At 40.6% G+C, this 20,892-nt stretch overlaps 1 protein-coding gene and 1 long non-coding RNA gene across 2 annotated transcripts; one reads left to right on the forward strand and one right to left on the reverse strand.

Moving 5' to 3' along the window:
• Positions 1 to 1,782: 1,782 nt before the first annotated feature.
• Positions 1,783 to 15,508, reverse strand: ARRDC3 (arrestin domain containing 3). Its single transcript, XM_058826015.1, has 8 exons — positions 15,024 to 15,508; positions 11,694 to 11,775; positions 9,000 to 9,147; positions 7,658 to 7,760; positions 7,015 to 7,271; positions 6,458 to 6,620; positions 5,501 to 5,655; positions 1,783 to 4,077 (listed from the first exon to the last, which is right to left on the reverse strand). The coding sequence occupies exons 1-8, from the start codon at positions 15,301 to 15,303 to the stop codon at positions 4,021 to 4,023; spliced, it is 1,245 nt and encodes a 414-aa protein (XP_058681998.1). The 5' UTR covers positions 15,304 to 15,508; the 3' UTR covers positions 1,783 to 4,020.
• On the forward strand, positions 11,784 to 14,779 carry LOC131572721 (uncharacterized). Its single transcript, XR_009276038.1, has 2 exons — positions 11,784 to 13,688; positions 14,019 to 14,779. It is a non-coding gene; the product is annotated as an uncharacterized LOC131572721 (long non-coding RNA).
• Positions 15,509 to 20,892: the final 5,384 nt, after the last annotated feature.

Consider the following 20,892-nt stretch of genomic DNA (forward strand, 5'->3'; position numbering starts at 1 on the left):
GGAGGTAGATACAGAGTTGGGAGGGGACACAGCTGGGACAGCTGATCCCCAGTTGATCACAGGGATATTCTAGGACAGATGGTGTCATGCTCAGCATATAGAGCTGAGGGAAGAATGAAGTGGGAGGACATTCAGAGTGATGGAATTTGTCTTCCCAAGTCACCATTAAGGCATGATAGAATCCTGCTTTCCTAGAGATGGCTGAACACAAGACTGTCCACTGGAAACGGGGAATGAATTCCTTGATTTGCTCTGTGTCTGTGGCTTTTGCTTTATTAAACTGTATCTCAGCCCAAGTCTTCTCACTTGACTCTTCTGACTCTCTTCCCCAACCCACCAGTGAGGCATTTAGCAAGAAGATGCACAGTCCTTTGACAGTAGAGGTTAAACACTAACAGATCTCCAAGAAGAAAAGCAAAATGACAACCTTCATGTTTCTTATTGGCAAAAAATTACTAAGTGTTATTAATAAGGAGGGAATTAACTCTATCTACATTCTTCACCAAAACCAAACTCAAAATCAAGCTGAAATGCTGTTTCAGAAAGGAAGGTCCTATTGCTTGTATGATGTAGGGTGTTGGATCAACGTTTGATGCCACCACATGAGCAGCTGCATCACTGAAGTGAAGAAGCAGTACTGTGAAGGTACAGTGCCCTGGGAACACAGTGGCCCAGTAGCCCAAGCACTAGGAGAGCACACAGGGCAGGCCTGCCATTCAAGCCCCTGATCTTCTCACAGGTCAAGTGGCATGCTGATCCTGAAGGATGACAATCCATTTTGCCCATGTGTGACATACAGGACATGCACTGCCACACTGCTGGCACACAAGGGAGACTCAACAACACTGCACAGGGCACAGGTGGACATTTTGACATCTCCTTACTTCGAAGGGAACAGCAAAGGACACCTACACCCCAAGTAAACAAACTTCATGTCAAAGTTCCATCTGGAAACCAGACCTTTGAAGTCACTTCCCAATTTCCTCTTATCCCCCAAAATTTGTGTCACCTCCTCAGGGAAAGGACCAGGCACCTCAAAACAGGGTCACTGCAGCTGTAATGTGATACAGTGTCCTAAAAAGGCAATTATCCCCTATCCTGGGACTTGGCCCCATGAGCTCAATGATGTAAATAAAAGAGACAGGATCCCAAAACTAGACCCTTGTGGTACTCAGTGGTATAGCTCTAGAAATGGCTTTTCCTCTATTTTTTCAGAAGGCAATACATGTTTTTTTGCACTAAGTTCCTGTATTATGTGATACTTGTGTTTTTTTTTCTTTTATGCATAGATATAACATTCAAAAACTTTTTTTTTTTTTACAAAAGTTTATTTTCCACAAGGAAGAGCAATAGGAAAAATTAAACTGTTTTCCACATATTGTTTTCTTAAAACAAGAGTCTACAAGGACATATTCAGCACCAAAACTAAAAACAAAAAAACAAACAAACAAAAAAAACCCCAAAAAAGTACAAACAGCAATAGAATATAATCTGTAAAGCAAACATTTAATATTGCACTTTGTTTCTCTAATGTTTGGATTTTACTTACTTTTTCCTAATTCAGATCAGAATTCTCTATCAAATACTGGGCTTAAAACTGTGAACCTCTAGCTTTATAATGCTTAGAATTGACCAATATTTGTGGAAGAGAAATGCCTCTGAGTAACATGTAATTTGAAATGGAAGTCTTTATTTGATATGTTGATACAATTTTTTCTTCTAACAAAGGCTGTGATTCCAAGCCAATTACTATGATATTGGTCAATCCTGCCTCATATGAAATTTTCTGTTGTATTGTGGTAAGTACTTTAATGCTATGTATATCAGCAATTGTTCCCTAGTCTGTAAAAATAAAAAAGGAAAAAAAAGTAAAACCACCAAATGCCCTTTTATACCAACAATCCCATCAGCTTTAAAAATTGTCTGGTTGGAGGGGATAGAGGGAAGGGACATCCACAAAATTGGCCTAGTAATATAATCCATTTTCCTTCTTGCCAATATTCCTGCTCAAAGCCCAAGCCTTTTAACTGAATCACTTAAAACGCGACTCATAATTTATATTTTATCACCCTGTTGTCATTTTTGAAACATGAATGATCTTTCATGCTCTCATAAAGGCCACTTATGGAAAGCCTATTTTGTCGCATTTATGAAGCCTTAAAAACAAGGCAGAGGTTTTTAAAAATGAGCACCATGCAGAAACACCAGCCTCCCCTCTCCTGCTCTCTTCTGAGCTTTTTTCTTGCACAAGGAGACAAGTATTTGATGGATTAGATCTTGATTTGTTCAAACAGTCAAGACCAGAACGGTGTCCCTTTGTTAGTGATCTGTGTTCTGTGGTTTCTGAAGAGCAAAGTTGACTTCCTTTGTACATCCCTAGCACGTAAGCGCTGGTATTTGTAGCACAGGTAATGGCTCCACTGCACTCCTTTTCCTGGGGCACACTCAAGAGCAAGTGCTTTTTCCATACAGTTTCTTGCATTCTGTATGAATACATGGTATAATTCAGTGTTCTGTTTGTTTTAAAGCTCTTCAGAGTGCCACGGAAGATGCAGTCATCAAAGCTCTCCCAGCTAACTCATATTTAAGTATGGCTGGTAACAATGATCTTTCCCACTTTAAGTATATTTCTAATCTTGGACAGTATCATAAACCCTGAAGGTAATGCAAAGTGCACAAACTGAGCTCTTAGCATAAAAGAAGCTTCTTTTGAAATATATTTTCTACTAGACTCATCATAGAATTTTTGGTGATTAAGTAGCTATATATAAAAATAAATTTACTTTCCCTTCCTATCCCTACTTTGGGAGACATTGATCTGTCTGTGAGTCCTAGACAGTGTATGACCACTTCCTTTTAAAAGTCTTTTTAAGGAAAGAGCTGGTGTCTGCTGGTGCTGGTTTCATTTATGCCTTTTTTTTTAGAGCTTCACAACTTGAACGTCATTTTTTTAATGTAGAAACGGGAATGAGGTGGGTTTTGTAACTTTTGTGTATGTCCCTACTCCAGATCTCCCTCTCAAGTAAAGAACGAAAACAAAACACAAACACAAAACAAAAAAAGAACTAACTCAACAGTGCAACATAAAAAAACAAATAGCGTTCCAACAGTTTGGCAAGTGATGAGTTCACCTGAGATTAAGTGATTTTTAGGCAGTCTGTAACAAAATGCTGCTTTGCGATAATAGTAGAAAGGCAACAAATTCTTAAAAGAAATCAAGAAAGTATACAATCTTGATGAAGTCTATTAGTTTCTTTCTATTAACTCTTCACCCTCCCACCCTATCCCCATTATCTGTTGCTTATCTACTACAGTAGGCTGCAAAACATACAGCAAGAAGGATTGGCTTGAAGGCATTTGATGTTTGTAAATAAATCCACAACAGGATCCAAGCTGAAGAGGTGATACATGACCAGCCTACTAGGACAATTCTGAGCATGTGCATATGCAGGTAAAGTCCAGGCTACATTAAATTAAAAAAAAAAAAAAAAAAAAAAAGGAAACGTCAGTGCATTTGTCGAAGTCTGTTGCTGTTGGGTTTTTTGTTTCTTTCTTTCTCTTTTGTCAAAGCTTTCTTTTGCTCCTTTTTGTGCGGACCACGAGAAATAAGAAAGGGGTAACAACTGTCCGGCGTAAATGAGAAAATGCTGTAGTGACACTGAACCGCACAATGTAAGCAATAAGCATGTGCAAATTTCCAAATCGTTAAGAGGAAGCCAAACCTCTCTTAATGTGGTTTGAGTGTCTGGACACACATGACTGTAGGTTAGTAAGGCTGCTCCTAGTACGTGCCAGTATTTAAGAGGGAGGGGGGAAAGCTCAGTTCTTCAAGCATGTGGAGCAGTCCTACAGTGTTACTGTAGGCTTCAAAGCATGATCACAGGTTGTTTTCATTTATTCACCACACAGGCAAGAGCAAACCCACTTTCTCTGAAAGTGTGTCTCCACTATGATGCCTTGACCTTCATCACAGCAGGTATGAATCCAAACCCAAGTCAAGTCAGCTTCTTATGGATTCCTTCAGCGAGAAGGGCAAGATGGTCTGTCATCTGTGGGTTGATCTGGGTTTGGATCAATCTAAACAAAAGAGGAAAAAACACAACCCAAGGTATTTTTAGAGCTAATTGCTAGAAAATAAAACAATACAAACACCAACATTTTTAAGTCCGAGACAGTCAGAGATAAATGGTATTCCCAATCCAAAGGTTATTCAAGTAATTGAAGAATCTCTAGAAATTATATAAAACCTTCAATTGAAATTTAGTAAGTATAGTGAAACATTTTAAAATACAGGTTGATGGTAGCTTAAGGATACGCACAAAGATGTAATAAAAAATTGAAAAAAATCTGCCATAATAGCACAAATGTTCTAATGTTCTAAATTATTTATTGAATAGTTAGAAGACAACCTGTCCCATCACTGAACATGTAACTTAAAATACTAAGTTGATGAAGACATCTTAGTTAAAAAGGCACAAAATTATTAGTAAAAAGTTCTTCTACTAATTTGTAATTAATGAATCCTGAAAAACCCCATAAGATGTTTCAGAACTCAGTGTGTCCAACACAATGTTCTTCCTTTCAATATAAGAATACTTCAATATTCCTCTTCCTTTCAACATAAAGAAAAAGGTGAAGAACACTGTCTCTAACTTAGGTGTCCAAAATTCAATTGGAAATATAGTTTAAACGGACACTACATAGTTTGGTCAGTTATTTTAAAAAGACATTATTCAGAACAAAGGGAAAGCTTATTTATAAAGACTTAGAGTACCTAAAATAAAAAGGCACTGAATTGTGTTCTAGGTTTATATTATAGAAGAGACCTCAAACAAGACATGAAAAACATGACACTCACTAACGGATTAAGTGATTCAAGAGGGAAAGAAAAAATCAAGAGTGGGTGGATCCAGGCAAGATTTAGCCAAAGGACACTATTCTATTTTGTCCTATACCACTGCTTTTCCCTGAAAAATAAGGCTTTTGAAGCCTAAACTTGTGTCCTAGCTATTGACTTTCATAGAACTAAACTTGAAGACAGAAATTGAACTGTGCATTTAGAGAAACCTGAGCCAGAAAGAACACCTTTGTATCTTCTCTGCATGGAAATTCTGGAAGTAATACATACAAAGAACTAAAAATACAGAGTACTTTTAGAGAGTAGAGGTGAAAAATAGCTTGTTGTCCATCTACAGACTGAAAATGTTGGTATTCACTAATATCATGTATTACATATATAATGCAATATAACTTTAGTAAGCTGCCCAGAGGGTGCAAAAGAATTTCAGAATCTCTATGAAGCATTAGACTAGTGAAGAATCCCAGAAAAATTTTGATGCAATTTACCTGCACTTTGCTAAAACTAAGTTACTTTTTTCCCTTTTCATGTTTTTGCTTATTTGTCCTGATTTTCATGAAGTAGAAACTGTTTCTTACATTTATTCCACATGACAGAATTCAGACAAACAGCGCATTCATAATTATATTTTGAGGTACATACTTCTGAGTAGAGGGGTGGAGGCAGAAAACGAAACTCCTGGATGTATGCAAACAGTGGTCCTGGAAGCGCTCTCTCAAAGTCATCACAAGCACCTAAGGGTGCAAGGCTGGATTGTCGCTGTTCCTCTGTGACCACTTCTGCATAGCTGGGAGGTGCTGCAGGGAAAAGGCACACGCAGTTCGAACAACAAGTTCTTATGCATGTCAAAACATATAACATGATAAATATTAAACTTTTATATTGCAAAATGCACCAGCATGTAGGTAAATTACTTCCATGAGTTTTCCAGAGTTATTGAACATGAAAAAGAAGATAGGCTGCTATAGTTTATTTTAAAACTATGCTCAAATCCAATAGCAGACTGACCATTGTTCATTGTGGATTAATTTTCATCTTCAAATTTAAAGCATATTCAGAATACTGAATTTCTGTTACAGGCAGGAATGATAAAACATTGCATTCCTCTGGACTCCATCATCAGTCTGGGATTTGTCCATCAAAATGTCCATAAATTTATATGCAAAAAGAGGGAAGAAGCTACAGAGATCTCCTTTGACAAAAGAGATTCCCACTGAAATGGATTACATTATGTTTTCACAAAGTCTTGGCTACTAAGGATAATAAAGGTCATAATATAGCTGCTTCTCTGGCAGTTACACTGCCTTACAGCCAAGGATGGGATACTGGAGGCAGAAGTAATTCTGCCCAGGTACAATGGCATTCTGTGCTTTCACTTGCACCAGCCTGCAATCAGCTGAATTCCACTGCTTGCACACCTGAGAGAAGAAGGCAAAGAGAGGAACTCCATTCCTCTACAGAGAGCAAGCAGGTAGCAAGGAAACATCCACGAAGGATTTTCTATGGACCTTATTATGAAAGATGTAATTTGTGTCTGTTTGCATGGCAGCAATGAATAAAGCACACAAAAATCAAAACAGACTTGTTTTGTCAGGTTACCTTCTGGTCTTTCAGGCAGCGTCAGACCAAGCCAATTCATGTTCATGCTACACTGGCTGCTTACACTTGATGTTCTGCTACCAAACGGGTGTAGAGGAATGGTGCCAATGACCAGTGGTAAGTTAAGGAATAAATCCATGGCACCAGGAATATCCACGTATACCTAAAGAACAACAAAGAGGTACAAATTAAAAATAGGTTTGTATGAGCACTTCATAATTATTAGACTAAAAACTCCAGCCATGGAATTTTTCACAAGGAACTGAAATTTCATATTTTTTGTTTCAGAGCCAATATCCCTGTGGAGACAAAAAGCCCTCCAAGTCAAAGGCAGCTCCATATTCTTAACACAAATCCACATATGTCATGTACTCGCAACACATTTGCGTAGAACATGAAAGATTTAAACTTAATTTATTTAGATAATTCTTTTCAGCTCACCTAATGCTAGGCTATGTATTTTTTTTTGTAACTAGTTAGCAGGTCACAATGTTTTGTTAACAATTTTCAAGGACTCATGGAAGCTACTCATGCTCCAATGAAACAACCCAACATACCATCAGTGAATACTCCACACGGATTATACTACAATCGAGAATTGAAGGAGAAACTGGTGGAATTTTCAACTGTTTGCCATTCCAGGTTTCTGTTTTGCCAGATGACAAGGATTCCCCACGCAGGCTGGCAACGAGCTGTTTGACTTCCTTCATTTTCCCTTTGGCATAAAATGCCTGTGTTTGGTAAATGGCTGCCTTTGGCACCACCACACGGGAAGAGCAGTTCTCAATCTCAGCAAAGATCTGAATTGATTCACCTGAAACAAAGCAGAATTTCATTTTATCTATGCTTTTCCAAAGCAACTAGGCAAACTGCCACACACTGTGTATTATAAGGCACTGGATGCTGCTAGCAATGCTCCACACTTTGAACAACATCCACTGATGCTAGCAGGACTAAGATTTACCTCATGAGTTAAATCTAACAGGAAAATGCACAGGCCAAATAAAAGCAGATGTCCTTTAACAATATGGAGACACTGCAAGCTAACAAAATTAGTAGTTTAAAATAGCAAGACAGATGAATGCACACCAAAATGGTAAGAATAGTTGAAGTATTTATGTTATATAACAGCAGCTAAGTACAAACTGTCATTTTAAAAGGGAAGGAAAAACATTTCCTATAATTACTTCTGTTACGTACCTGGGGTGTAGCCCTTCCTTTCAATTTTGGCACTTAAGGATATTGGGCCTGAGGTACAAAACCAACAACAGAGAGTTTTTTCTTTTGTGCCTGCTTGGGGTGACTGCAAGAAAAGAACAATATTTTCCATTTAATAGAGTGCTCCATGAATCTTTTAATCTGTTCTAATCAACACCAAAAAAAAACCCAAAAAAATTGATTACATACTTTCTATGCATTTTGACAAGCATATCTAGTTTTACTTAGAGGAAGAAACCTCAAGCAAATTGCACTATGCAAACTGTAAGCTTTACTCCAATTCCACACTCATTAACACTGCTTTTTTGCAACACTTCATACTACAGTTACATTTAAAACAGGTTTTTATACATAAATAAATTTAGCACAGCTTAAGGAAAGGCTTTATAGCCTACACATCCCACCATATTGTTGAAGAGATTTTAATTTACCAGTAAACTAGAATGCCTATCCAGTATAATACCTCAGAAACAATACCTAAGGTAAAGTACTGTAACCTTGACTCCTGCTATTTCCCATTTCAAAATGATCCTGTTTCATCTGTATTAAACAGACTTTGTTATTTTACATGACACCAGGATTTCGGACTTGATCCAAAGCCCATTAAAGTCAAATGAGAGTCTTTTGATTTTAATGGAATTTGTGCAAGGCCAATGTTCCTTTGCAAGTCTGATTTTTCACCCATACACACAAGAAACCTATTTCAATGGATTTTTAGATTTTTTTTCCCCTCTCCATGGGGGGTGAATTTGAAGAAGAGTTGGGGGGAATGGAATCTTAGGCCTGATTAAAATCAAATCCTCATTGAATGCAGTTGTGAAACTGAAATTATTTTAATGAAATGACATTTCAGAAAAAGATTCTAGAGCATTGTGATAATTTCTCCCCAATGGTAGAAAACCATCCATATGAAAATTATCAATTATGCACATCAGTACATTATTCACTTTGCATTTTTAAGTTTGTCTGTCACACTAATTATTTTAAGTTTCGCTGTTCTTTGCTCAGAATCGAGGAGGAACAGTTCTCAAAATTTTCCTTCTTAGTCACATTTAACAATTCAGTATTAATTTAAATTGACAAAACCTTTTTATATATCTTAAAAGTAAAGCAACTCCAAGTACAGGAAAAAGTAGCTTTCAAATACCAGTACCTACAGAGTTGCAGAACTAATGTAATACTTGGAAGATTGGCTGTAACTAAGTATCAAATACGTATTAGGAAATGTATTAGGTAAAATTAAATATGGATATTGTTTCAGTTATTAAACTTCATTATTTTTTAATGCCAGAAACAAAAAATGAATAATTCTGTCCATTCTTACCAGTAATGAAGGAGTGTTGATATCTATATGCTCAAAGACTGTAAATTCCTTCTTTAATTTTACTGGTAGAAACCAAGGCCTATGCAATTCGGCTTTCACCCAATAGCGCACACTGCCATGTCTGCCTTCGAATGAGGTAGCAAGTGGTCTGTGCAGGACACAAAGGTCAAAATTGAGTAAAGTCCTTCTGTCTAATAATGATAAAATTGATCAAGTCAGTGATTAGTATATAGAACTGCATTTTTAATGCACTGTAGTACTTAATGAAGCATATCTCAAAAAAATTCAAGATTAAAGATGGGAGAAAAAATCATCTCCAATTTATCCTACTATAGTTTTGCATAGATTTTAAGAATCAAATAAGGAATTGTACTAGAAAATGCGAGGAGAACACAGATTTTCTTTAAGCTTAAGAGGCCACTTCCACATCTAGGGTAAAGCATGCCCTTTTGACTACCAATTTAAAATTACCATTTGTGTCAACCAATTATATTTGTTATTATATTTAGTTTTGGATATCACATTTCGTAAACCACTGTGTATTGTTTACTTGGTCAGTAGCTCAACATCAGGTTAATTTTAGCTGCAACTCAGCACTTCCGTAATTAGGTTCACCTTAAGCAGAGTGAATATTACAACTTGGAGTTCTGAAGAGAGGCTATTTTGAGCACCTTCTAATCTTTCTCTACCTTGACAAGACAACTTAAAAATTTATAATAACTCAAAATGTACATATATATGTACACATACATACACATACAAAATCATGAAGACTATTCTAAAATTTGTCAAATCAAGAAAGTCTATCTTAGAAGCTGGAGGAAAGATGATGCAGTTAGTTTTTCCAGGCCTGTGAGCATTGCCTTTTTTACTGCAGTATCATAAAATGAAAGATAAATTATCTTTCTAGTTCAATTATTTCCAATTAAAAGTAATTTCTGTAACTTACCTAATTCTTAATTTTAATTATCTTTATTTTTATCTAAGTCTTCTTTTTTCTATTTTATTATGTTCTGGATAGACTGTTATGTATACATTAAAATAATATATTTGTAACATTTCCGTATTTTCCATAGAGAGTAGTACTAGTCATTCTAGTGCTTTACTAGAATTATTATTTCAGTTACATGTTTGACTTCTCTATTTGCATATTTGAAATGTCTAGGTTTTTCCCCTAATAATGAAATTAAAAGGCTTTTCTAATCCAACTTCAGTGTTGCATTCTGTCCCATATTCTGTAGAGGAAAAATCAGTAAGGATGATGCACATCTTTCCATTTATGCTCTGAAGTTTAAGTCAGTTTTGGAAGTATTCTATGGACACAAAATAGCAAGTAAGTAGGCAGCATCGAAGTTCAGACTTTTAATATCACCCTTTGTTATTCCAGTATTAGTAAAAACTGGGTTAACACCTATTCCTTCATGGCACTAAAAAAGAACCTAAAATTTGACCAATGCTTGTGATATTTTGCTATCTGGCTGTTTCACTTCAAGCTAAGAATTTCATGATGTTTCTAATGTTTTGGGTTTGGGTTATTTTTTTTTATTTTTTTTTATTTTTTAAATGACCCTTTAAACTCAAGGGAAAATCAGTACTGGCCTTACTACTTCTTGTAGTTGAGCTTTTCACAGAATATTAAATTGACCATGTTAAATCTCCATATTTAAAGGGCTTCACAAAAAATCTTACTGGAACAGCGTAGAAGTCCTGTGCTGTTCACTTTGAAACTGTAGAAGTGTTTGTTATTGCACATTCTGCTAAAACCAACCTCCAATAAACAACCTTAGTATTAGGCAGTGAGCTTATTCACATAAAACTGCCAAATTTTCAGTGACTTTCAAAATTTTAATGACGGCTACTTGCCTTTTACAGCAAAAGGCTCATTTTTCATCCATACTCCCTCTTTTCCCGTGTATTTGATTTTACTAGAACTTGTATTTTTAGCTCATTTTCATATTGGTAATTCTGCTACATCCAATCTTACATCCATAGTGTCTACATTACATATTTCAGACAGGAGTGGGGCAACAATTTTTATCTTACCAGAACAAACTTTCTGCTCTTACTCTTTCTTTGCCTTTGTTTTCTAAAACAAATGAGATTTGGTGGGAGAATCCTTCTTACTTTATCCACCCATTCTTAAGTTTGTGTCCAGCCAGGTTTTCTGCATAAATAGCCACTCTGGGTACATACATCCTGTTTCAGTAAGAACAACCTCCTCTTTTGCTGAAATCTAAGTAATCTTGCCACATGTGTTCCAGACGTGAGTCCAAACAATTCCACTGTGATCTTATCTCTAGCTGTGCTGGTCTGCCTAGCTCCAGCAAATGGTTGAGTTAGAAAGTATCTCAGCCACTCTGCAGGACTCCAGTGACAGTTCAAACTCCTCTCCCTCCTCTTGGGAAAGGACAGTAAGAGTGCAGTATCTAGTAAGTCAGCAAGACTTGGTAAAAAGAAAGTGAGCAACTGGGCAGCAGTGAGCTCCCTTTTTTGTGGAAACTTAAAAAAATAAGAAGGACAGGTATATCAGTGTAAAAGCAACCTCTTCAGTTTAATGAGATTATGTTCTCTACTGCATGTTGGAGCACAATTCCTACTACCATTGAAAAGGTTTCCCCTCCACCCACAGCAGGAGTTTTGGTTAGGCGGGTGGGCAGCAGGGCCCTGCGTGGAGGACTGTGAGTGGGTACTTACGTCTGTGGAAGCTCGAAGCTGAATGCATATTCGTGCCTTCCTGAATGGATGGTGTGAAGGCCCTCCTCTGAATTGTCATCATCTAAAAGAGAAAAAAAAGCAATCTGCTCACACATTACAACACTCAAAGAATGTGATGTCCCAGAAACAAGGGTCTCCAGTCCATTAGTTATTAACTGCTGGAATGCAGGAACAACTCTGACAGAAAGGTAGGCAAGATTGCCAACTTCACCATAGAGAGAAGCAGAGGTTAATTTGTTTAAATATAATCCTGCCTCTGAACACTGACACAGTTTCAACTGCTGCCATTTCAAGGCCTCCATGCAAGGTCTGTAAAGGAAATCATGCTGCTTTCCACTGCAATTGCTAGTCAGAATGAACTAGAGCTGGCTTCTTACCAGCATTAACAGTACCAAGTCTGCTGCTTAAGATTAAATTAGAAATTCGGCTTCTTTGTATCTCCTGCCTGGCAACAGTGTCCAAACATTAATCACACACACACAAAAAAACGTGTGAGAAACGAACGAGTGTATGAGCACCACCCAGAAAGTACCAGACAGATTCAGGGGCATAGGAAATGGCAAGCTGCCTAATTAATGCTATCTAGAGCTAAACTTTTTCTTTCTTTAATAGGTTAACTCGATCTTGGCTCAGACAGAAAGACCAAGATACTTGCTGGTTTTATGCCAGGAATGCTGACCCTTGTTTATGGTCTTGATTACTTGTCCAGCTTCAAATGCCACAAGAAAACTGCAGTTTATTCTGACATAAAACCAGAAAAACGCTGACTTGGTCAAAATAACAGTCGGGTGAAAAATGACTGAGCACCTCGCACATAAAAAGGGCTGGAATTTTAAAAGGGGATATGGCGTGACAAAGTGAGAGGGAACAGCCTATGTGTGACGGTCTGAAGCGTTAATGGAGGCACGGAGGAGGGCTCTTAAGTTCCTATTGTCCTACACAAGCGCCGATGCTCCACTTCCTGCAGCGCAAATACCGAAAATTAGAAAATTCATAAACAAAACAAAACAAACAAACAAAGAAAAAAATCTCCCAGCCGTGAAGACGTGGAAATAAATGCACCTTCAGCACGCAATGTTACTCAGCATAGGTCAGGAAATATGCCGAAAGAGCGAGGACAACGTGTCGGCGTGGGGGTGGTATTTTATACTGTTGGGTGGCGTTTCGGGTTTTTTCAGTAAATACGATTTATTAATTTTTGTTTGATTTTGTTCCGGGGTGGGTGTGTGTGTGTGTGTGTGGGAGAGGGGGAAGCGCTGATCTCGGCGGTGGCTGCGCTGCTCTCCGCCCGGCTCCCCCCCTTCCTGCCAGCTCAGCAGTCCCGCCACGCCGCGGTAAACAAGTGCTGAGCTGTCAATCAGCGCGGGCTGGAGCAGGAGCCGACCGGCCTGAACCGGCGCGCACGGAGCGCCGCCAGCCCCGCCGCTCTCTCGCACGCCGCGTGCGCTGCGCCCGCCGGCTGCGCACCGAGGGCGGACCCTCCCGTCGCCCGCGCCGCGCCGCCGCAGGGGATGGGACCGGCGACGTGAGAGGGACGTGACCGAGAGCAGCACGTCCTCTCGCCCGCGCCCTCCCTTTCCGAGGGGCTTCGTGCCGCGCCAGCGCCTCAGGGAGCGGCCCCGGCCCGCCGGGGGCAGGCAGCGAAACCTGCGCCCTCACCCCCGCCGCCAGCGCCCCGCCAATCAGTGGCGGGCATCGCCTTAGCAACAGGGCAACAAAACCGCGGCCGGCCAATCAGAGGGCGGCGGGGGGCGCGGCCGGGCCGCGGGTCTGCGCCCGGGGCGGTCATTGAAATGCGGCCGCGGGCGCCCGCAGTAGCGTCCCGGGACCCCTGTCCCAGCCGCTCCCACGAGTGCTCCCCCGCCACGGGCGGCTCCTGCGCAGGCTGCACACTCCCGTCGCCACGCTCATGGAACCCGCGGCCCGGAGGTGCGGGAAGTTAGACGAGTGTTATCCGAGGCGGAGTGGACACAGGTGGGAGCCGCAAGTAACCTCGCTAGCGCGGCGCGCGCAAGGCGTGAAGCAAAAAAAAAAAAAAAAAAAAAAAAAAAAAAAGCCCGAGCTCTGCTACAGCGTTGAGCTCGGGAATACTGTGTGATGGGCTCGGTGCCGCCCGGAGTTGCTCAAAAATTAAGTTGTTCTTTTGTTTTATTTTTCCGGAAAGAATGAGAAATATCGCTTCGCTGTAGTGTATATGATGCATATTCAGAAAAAAAGAAAAAGGGTGGGGGGGGGGGACGGACGAGCAGCGCAAAAAATTACATAACCGGTTTTTAACATTATTTTCTTGCGCTGGGAATTAAGTCATCGCCACCACCTGACGCGTGCGGCCAATCTGCGCGAAGCGGGCGGCGCACCCCCCTCCTCCAAGCCGGTCCCAAACAGGATTGAACCGCTTCGAACAAAGGCTGCGAAGTTCGGGGGAAAAAAGAAATAAAAAAACCACACAGAAGCCCCAAGGCCCGGCGCTTCCACCCGCCCCCGAGGAAGGGGTCTGCACTTCGCGGGGACACCACGGTGGCAAGAGTGGGAAGTGGGGAGCAGGAGGTTCGCATCTCCCCAGTTTTGGGAGAGATGCTCCTATTACGCAACACCACTTCCCCCCTCTCTCTCCTCCCCCTCCTTTTACCCCCATCAAGGGCTTTTCGGACACATCTTTACATCGGGGTGACCCCATTGCCGAGCGGAGTGTAGGGGAGGCCCAAGGAACTTACAGCTTTTTAACTGGGCGAGGGTAATACTGAAATGAGAAAAAAAATTTACACGTGGGGTGGTGATATGTCAAAATAAGCAAATGAGACTCTTTCATCTGCCAATAATCAGACATCCAGAAAAATTAATTGTATTATCACCCCAATGGCATCAGCAGAACCCCGCATGTGTCCAAAGTATGGTTTTTATGCTTTCACTGTGTTTCAAGATTTGTTATTAGGATTTTTGCCAATGAAGTCCACTACCCATTTGTCTGTGATTTTACAGCTGTTTTTCTCCACGGAACGGCAAATCCTACCAACATTACTACCAGGAAAAAAAAAAAAAAAAAAAGAAAAAAAAAAAGAGGTAAAGCATTAGAAAAAAAAAACTTATTAATAAACAGCTGTGATGGAGGGCACGTAGTTCAGGGGGTCCTGCCTGCAGGTACTTTGCAAATGCATCTCCTGTAACTCCATCGCCAAGAAACGACCCTGGGCATGTCCGGCTCTCGAATGCACCCATTAAAATAGAAAGGGCGAAACCGGGGTGATACAAAGATGCGTGTTTTTTTTTCAATAAAAAAATAAATGCAGCAGAGTTAAGGGCAGCCCTTACCTCTCTCCTGGCCGATCAGGATGTCTTTATGGTTGAAATATTCCACTTCTTCGGTGTAGTTCTGTGTATAGGCAGTGTTGGATCCAGCATTCCTCGATTCAGTCCAACGCACTTTAGCGTGCCCCCTCGCATGGATTTTAAGGGATTTCACTCTAATTTCCCCAGTTACTTCTAGACTGACCCTTCCTGAGACTGTATCCCCGCTAGAGTACACGGGGACATTACTGTCATTCAGACAGTCAAAGCTTATCGTCAGACTCTTCACCTTCCCCAGCACCATGGTTTTATAGCAAAGTGTACAAAAATAGAATGTAAGAAAAAAAAAGAAAGAAAAAAAGGGAAGGGGGAACCCAAAAACAACCAACGCCGAGCCCCTGGGGCGCAGGGGTGCGGCGGCGCGGACCCTACAGGCGGCTCATGGGGGCGGCGGGGAGCCCCGGCCCCGGCGCGGGCGGCGCTGGTGCCGACGCGGCGTCTCCCCACAAAGGCGCTGCCGTGCCGCCGCCGGCCCCGCCTTATAAGCCGTGTGACAAACAAGCGCGGCTGCGCATGCGCCGCCCCGCCCCGCCGGGACAGCCCCGGCCCCGCGGCGCGCTCGGGGACGCGGCGCGCTCGGGGACGCGGCGCGCTCGGGGACGCGGCGCGCTCGGGGACGCGGCGCGCTCGGGGACGCGGCGGCACCCGTGCAGGTGGTGCTCTGTTACTGCTCCAAGGAGCGCGGCAGTGTTTCAGCCTCTACGAAGAGATGAAAGTTGTATCTCACTTAACAGATCTTGTTCTGGAACTGGCAAATTCTCCCTTGCTGGACGTGGGGTTTTTGGTTTTGTTTCGTTTGGTTTTGGTTGGTTGGTAGGATTTTACTGTTTTGGGGGATTTTTGTGTTTGCTTAACCAAGGTTTTGTTTTGGGTTTCTTTTCCTGTGTGTGTGTGTCTAAAGATGGGAAAGAAGCGAGCAAAGCTTGATACAAAATGATATAAAAACCTGGCAAGAAATAAAAAGCAGTCCTGGTTTTCAGGATACCTAATGCACTACCTGAGAATCCCCTCTGGAAACTTTTGAAAATTAGTACTGAGTCATCTGAACTTAACTATTCCAGTATCAATGACTGCCCATAATACAAATTATATTGCTTCAAATCCTCCCTGGAAACCTTTCCGTCTGTTGATTTGTTTGGTTTCTTTCATTATTATTACGTTGGTAGTGCTGTTTCTTTGGCAAGTGCTCTGGGTTTGGTTATTTAATGCTACATCAGCTAATTCTTGCACACTTTCCCACTGACACAAAGTTTTCGGTGAGAAATATGGTGGCGGATGACACTCCCCAAAACACTGTGCTTTGGGGGGGACTAAAGCGAGATGTGCCGCTAACATTTCAGGCCAACAGTTAAGTTTGGAAAGTGTTTGCCTATTCTTGGTGGTTTTCCTCAGGTAAAAGAGTCACGTTTTCCTTGGTCTGACACCTGGTGGATATTCTCCTGTGTTTTTTTTTTATGGCGTTCAAAGGTGTTCAAGTCTCTTGTGGGTAAATTAGGACTTTCAATGCTTTTGCACCATCTCGTGGTAAGTATTCATACTTGCTTAGCTAACAGAATCATAGAATAATTGAGGCTGGAAAAGACCTTCCAAATTCTGAAGTCAAACCATAAAAAGACTACTTGCAAGAGAAGCAGATTTCATTCCTCTCCTGACAGTGCTTTTCCTATTCCTGTCATGCCTTCAGACTCAGCTGGTCTCTTGCATGTGTTTATTTGCACATTTTTATTCTATAATTTCAAAGATAATTGTGTCTTCCATGAGTCATAGAAACCACAATTTCATGGTCTCCAATTGCTATAGGACTTTTGAAAGCTGGCAACCAAGTGAGGTGCAGCTTTCATCCACAGAGCTTGGGTTTTATCTCCTGCCACTTCTGGGCTGGTTCTTAATGTTCAACTGCCCATGGGCAAATCTGCAGACATGGTAAAGAGCAATTGCATTTTCCACGAGGCTGAAGATCCAAATCTGTTATTCCAGTGGATATTCATCTGTATTTTTAATATTTTTTTTTATATTTAGAGAGGTAAGGAAGAGGATCGTCGTACACTGTTGGGGTACATGTGACATGCTTTGTGTACTGCTTGCGTTTGCCCATTCCAGACTAGTTGAAGAAAAATAAAGTACTTTGTTAAGCTGCTGCAGATCATCCACTGTATGTACCCTGCAGACCTCATAGCCCTGTCTTACCCCACCTCTCACTAGATACCAGCCATCTCCTAGACTTCGTGTATGGCTATATAGGATTTAAATATGGACCACTGAACAGGCTGACATGATTTAGTTATGCCTGTGTTATGTATAATAAACTTTAGATTGACAGCTCTGCAGAAGAATCTATGTATGTATGTATGCATTTCCCACATCCTGCCAAAAGTCACACATACACATTCAGCCTCTGCTGCTCTTTAATACTTCTCGTAGTGTATTCATTTTACTTTTGTCTTCTTAGACACTTCATGCCACCATGCGGCAAATATGGTGAACTGCCAACACTGCCTTTCACCAGTCTCATGCCTCTGCATTTCTGCAAAACTGATATTTTTCCGTGGAGCCTTTTTGTCAGGATAAAAAAAAAATAAATAAAAAAATTTAAAACTTCATTTTGCTTTTATTTAAATGGAAATTATACTATGAGGCTTAGCCAAAAGTTTTTAGCAGTTATTTTCAGAGGTTTAGTTAACCACATATTAGTTATTTTTCAGGAGTTAAGTTTTTGCATTTGTCAAATGAAATATCTTCTGGTTAAATATTAAAAGTTTTATAGATCCTGACACAGGATTTTAAAAATTGGTTTCAAAGATGATCAGGTCTTACCATCTTAGATCAACAACGGGCAGTGAAGACTTTGTACACACATAAAGTATCGGGAACTTTTGCTAACCTTTTACAGGCCTTATGCATAATGCAGTCCACATTAAAAAAATCCACATAAAACTAAAAATAAAAAATATTTTTATTAATTTTATTAATTTTATTAATTTGATTAATTATTCCAAATTTCTTTTTTTTTTTTTTCTTAACTGGTAAAACCCATGAAGATGATGCTCTCTGTTATTGGATCAGTAGCTCCAAGGAAGATGGCAATATTCCAGCCTCCATAAAGGCATAAAAATTACACCTCACTTTATGAACCCTTTCTAGAAACTGGCAAGCTTTCCTTTGTTTGTCTTTTCTTTTTTATTCTTTTTATTTTCTTGGAAGTTTTAAAATTATTTCTCCTATTAATTTTTTTTTTTTTTCTAATAAACATTTGTAAGGTTTATTATATGCCTAGTTTTGCACCTTTGTACATGCCTAGAACTCTCCCAACCTCCGTGTGACCTAATGGTACATTCATGCTAAAGACCATTCAATATTCAGCGGTTAGGTCCATTTAGCATCTTAGTAGCTAATCAGTCTTCTCACTGTGCAATTGATAAATCTACAAGGATGGGTGTGATGCACAATCATCTTGACAACAGTCATTACTTTTCTAAGAGCAAAGACAGAAAAGCTTGACTCATTAATAAACCAGTGTTAGTGGGAAGATCTAGACTTTGATCCCATCTTCCTACCGACCATCCTGGTTTGAGACTAGGCCTGGTTTGGTATGGAGACAGTATTTGGCCTCCCTGGGAAGCTATTTCCTTGTACAGCAGAGAATGGGCTAGAGAGACTGTCAGAGCAGAAGTTATGTGTTTTCTGGAGGTTAATGCATCCTTTTCAAAGGGAGAATCCTGAAAAGTACATACATGCTGCAAGATGGTTTCTGTATTTCATGCAGTGAATGAATGTAAAATGTAAATTGTTCTCATAATGGACTCATTTCTATTCATCATTTTTGAGTCTGATCTCAAATCCATTCATAAAAATAAGAGAAATAAGATTTCCCCTTGTCATACCTGTTGAGAGGCTATATTTGTGAAATACTGTCACATTAAAATTTAGAGTGCTGAGATAAAAATGTTGTTTTATGATACTTGGATCTATGTACTGAGGAGCTGTTTCCAAAACTCCTGGATTCAGAAGGATGTCTACACACCTTCATTTTGATATTATCTCCACTGGAACAGCTGTTCCACTCTCAGAGCTGTAGACAGAAGAGAAAATTTTGCTAAATAGGCTTCCTTTGGGCTTGATTTTGTAACAGAGTTATAAATGGTCAGTGATGAAAAGAAACTTGGAGTTCGTGAAATTTGTTCCTGAATTTGAAACATCTAGGATTTGGGAGAAGCTTTTTTTCTGGTATTACCTGTATCTTTGGATATTAGCACTTATTGTTGAGAAAGAATGTGCTGTATTTCTGACGATTCTGTTTGCAGAAGATGCATATTGTAAAGAAAGTATTCAGTCTCAAAATTCAAAATTTTGTTTGAAATGTTTAGTAGTTTGGGTTTTTTTGTACTTTAAAATATTTTAGAGTAAGCTGAGTTCTGGTTTGTATTTTCTATTAAAATCAGAACATCAAATAACTGTTATTCATGTTGAACTGAATGTTTGGTTTGAAAATTAACTGCTATTGCTATTAAGCTGAGAAAACAGTTAAACGCATACTTGAAGCAATCTCTCCTGGACAACATGACCAAAGGACAAGTTTACAGTTGTAATTAGTAATATCTAAGCATGTGCTCCAGAGATGGTGATGGACAGTCAAACAAGGAATAGAGATAAAAACAGTTTAGAAGGTAAGTGACCATGATGTGCACTGGGTTTGGTTGTCCCTTTTGTTACTCCCTGCTCCCCTTAAAGATTTACTGCCTTCTTGCCTTGCAGCTACTTCATCTGTAGGCTCCTGCCAACTGCTTCATCTCATGCCAAAAGGGCTGGCACTGTGACTAAGCTGGGGAGTGTGCCTAAGCTAGTCTGAGTTGATTCAAAGCCATTCAGTATTCAGAAGTGTTGACCCTGGGCAGATAGCAGATGCCCACCAAAGACACTCTATCACTCCTCAGCTGGACAGGGGAGACAAAATATAACAAAAGGCTCACACCACAAGGAGGGATCACAGATCAGTCAGTCACAGGCAAAACAGACTTCAGGAAATATCTCTGTTGCTCCCTCTTCCTCAGAGTGAGGACTCCTAGCACTCTTCCCTTCACTGAAATGGTCTTCTCATAGGAGACACTCCTCCATAAACTTCTCCAATGTAAGTCCTGTCATGAGCTACAGTTCTTCATGAACTGCTCCACTGTGGGTCCTTTCCACTGGTCAGTCCTTCAGGAACAGGCTCCTCCAGTGCAGGTCCCTGTGTGTTGCAGTGCATTGTTGTTTATTATATTTGATTCAATTACATTCTTTATTGTTAAGTTGTACCCCCTCCAACATGTTAATACTTTGGTCCCAATCGTGCCCTCCTACCCCAGCTGCCAATCCACCCTGATACCTGCCCCTTGTTCCTGAATGTTCCCTGTTCCCCCTCCCATGAAGTTGTCAATCCTCCCCTGCGTCAACCCCTGCCTGGACCGCCCCCTTTGGAATTCCCCTATTCCTCGGAGCCCCATTAGCCCATGTGCCCCACTCTCCTCCCCTTGTGTTCTCCATTGGTTTATGTATTGTGTAACCCCGCCTTGTGCTCCTCCCCTAACTGTTCCCTATTGGTTTATTATTTGTACACTCCCCTTGCTCCTCCCCCACACATAAGTTGCTGTACCCCTGTAACTTTTGTGTTCTTCCCTGGAACCTTCAAGAGAATAAATCCCTTTTGGAAACCACGTGGAAGACCTCTCCCTCGTCCTTGCTTTTGCCCTCGACGCTGGACAGCCTGTGCCGTAGAGCATAAGCCCTAAGCTGCCCTGCTTTCCAGGAGCAGCCCACTCTTGGCTCGGTGCCGGGAGCTGGCTGGGGAAAAATCCGG

The sequence above is a fragment of the Poecile atricapillus genome, chromosome Z, assembly GCF_030490865.1.
Source record: "Poecile atricapillus isolate bPoeAtr1 chromosome Z, bPoeAtr1.hap1, whole genome shotgun sequence".
NCBI lineage: Eukaryota > Metazoa > Chordata > Aves > Passeriformes > Paridae > Poecile > Poecile atricapillus.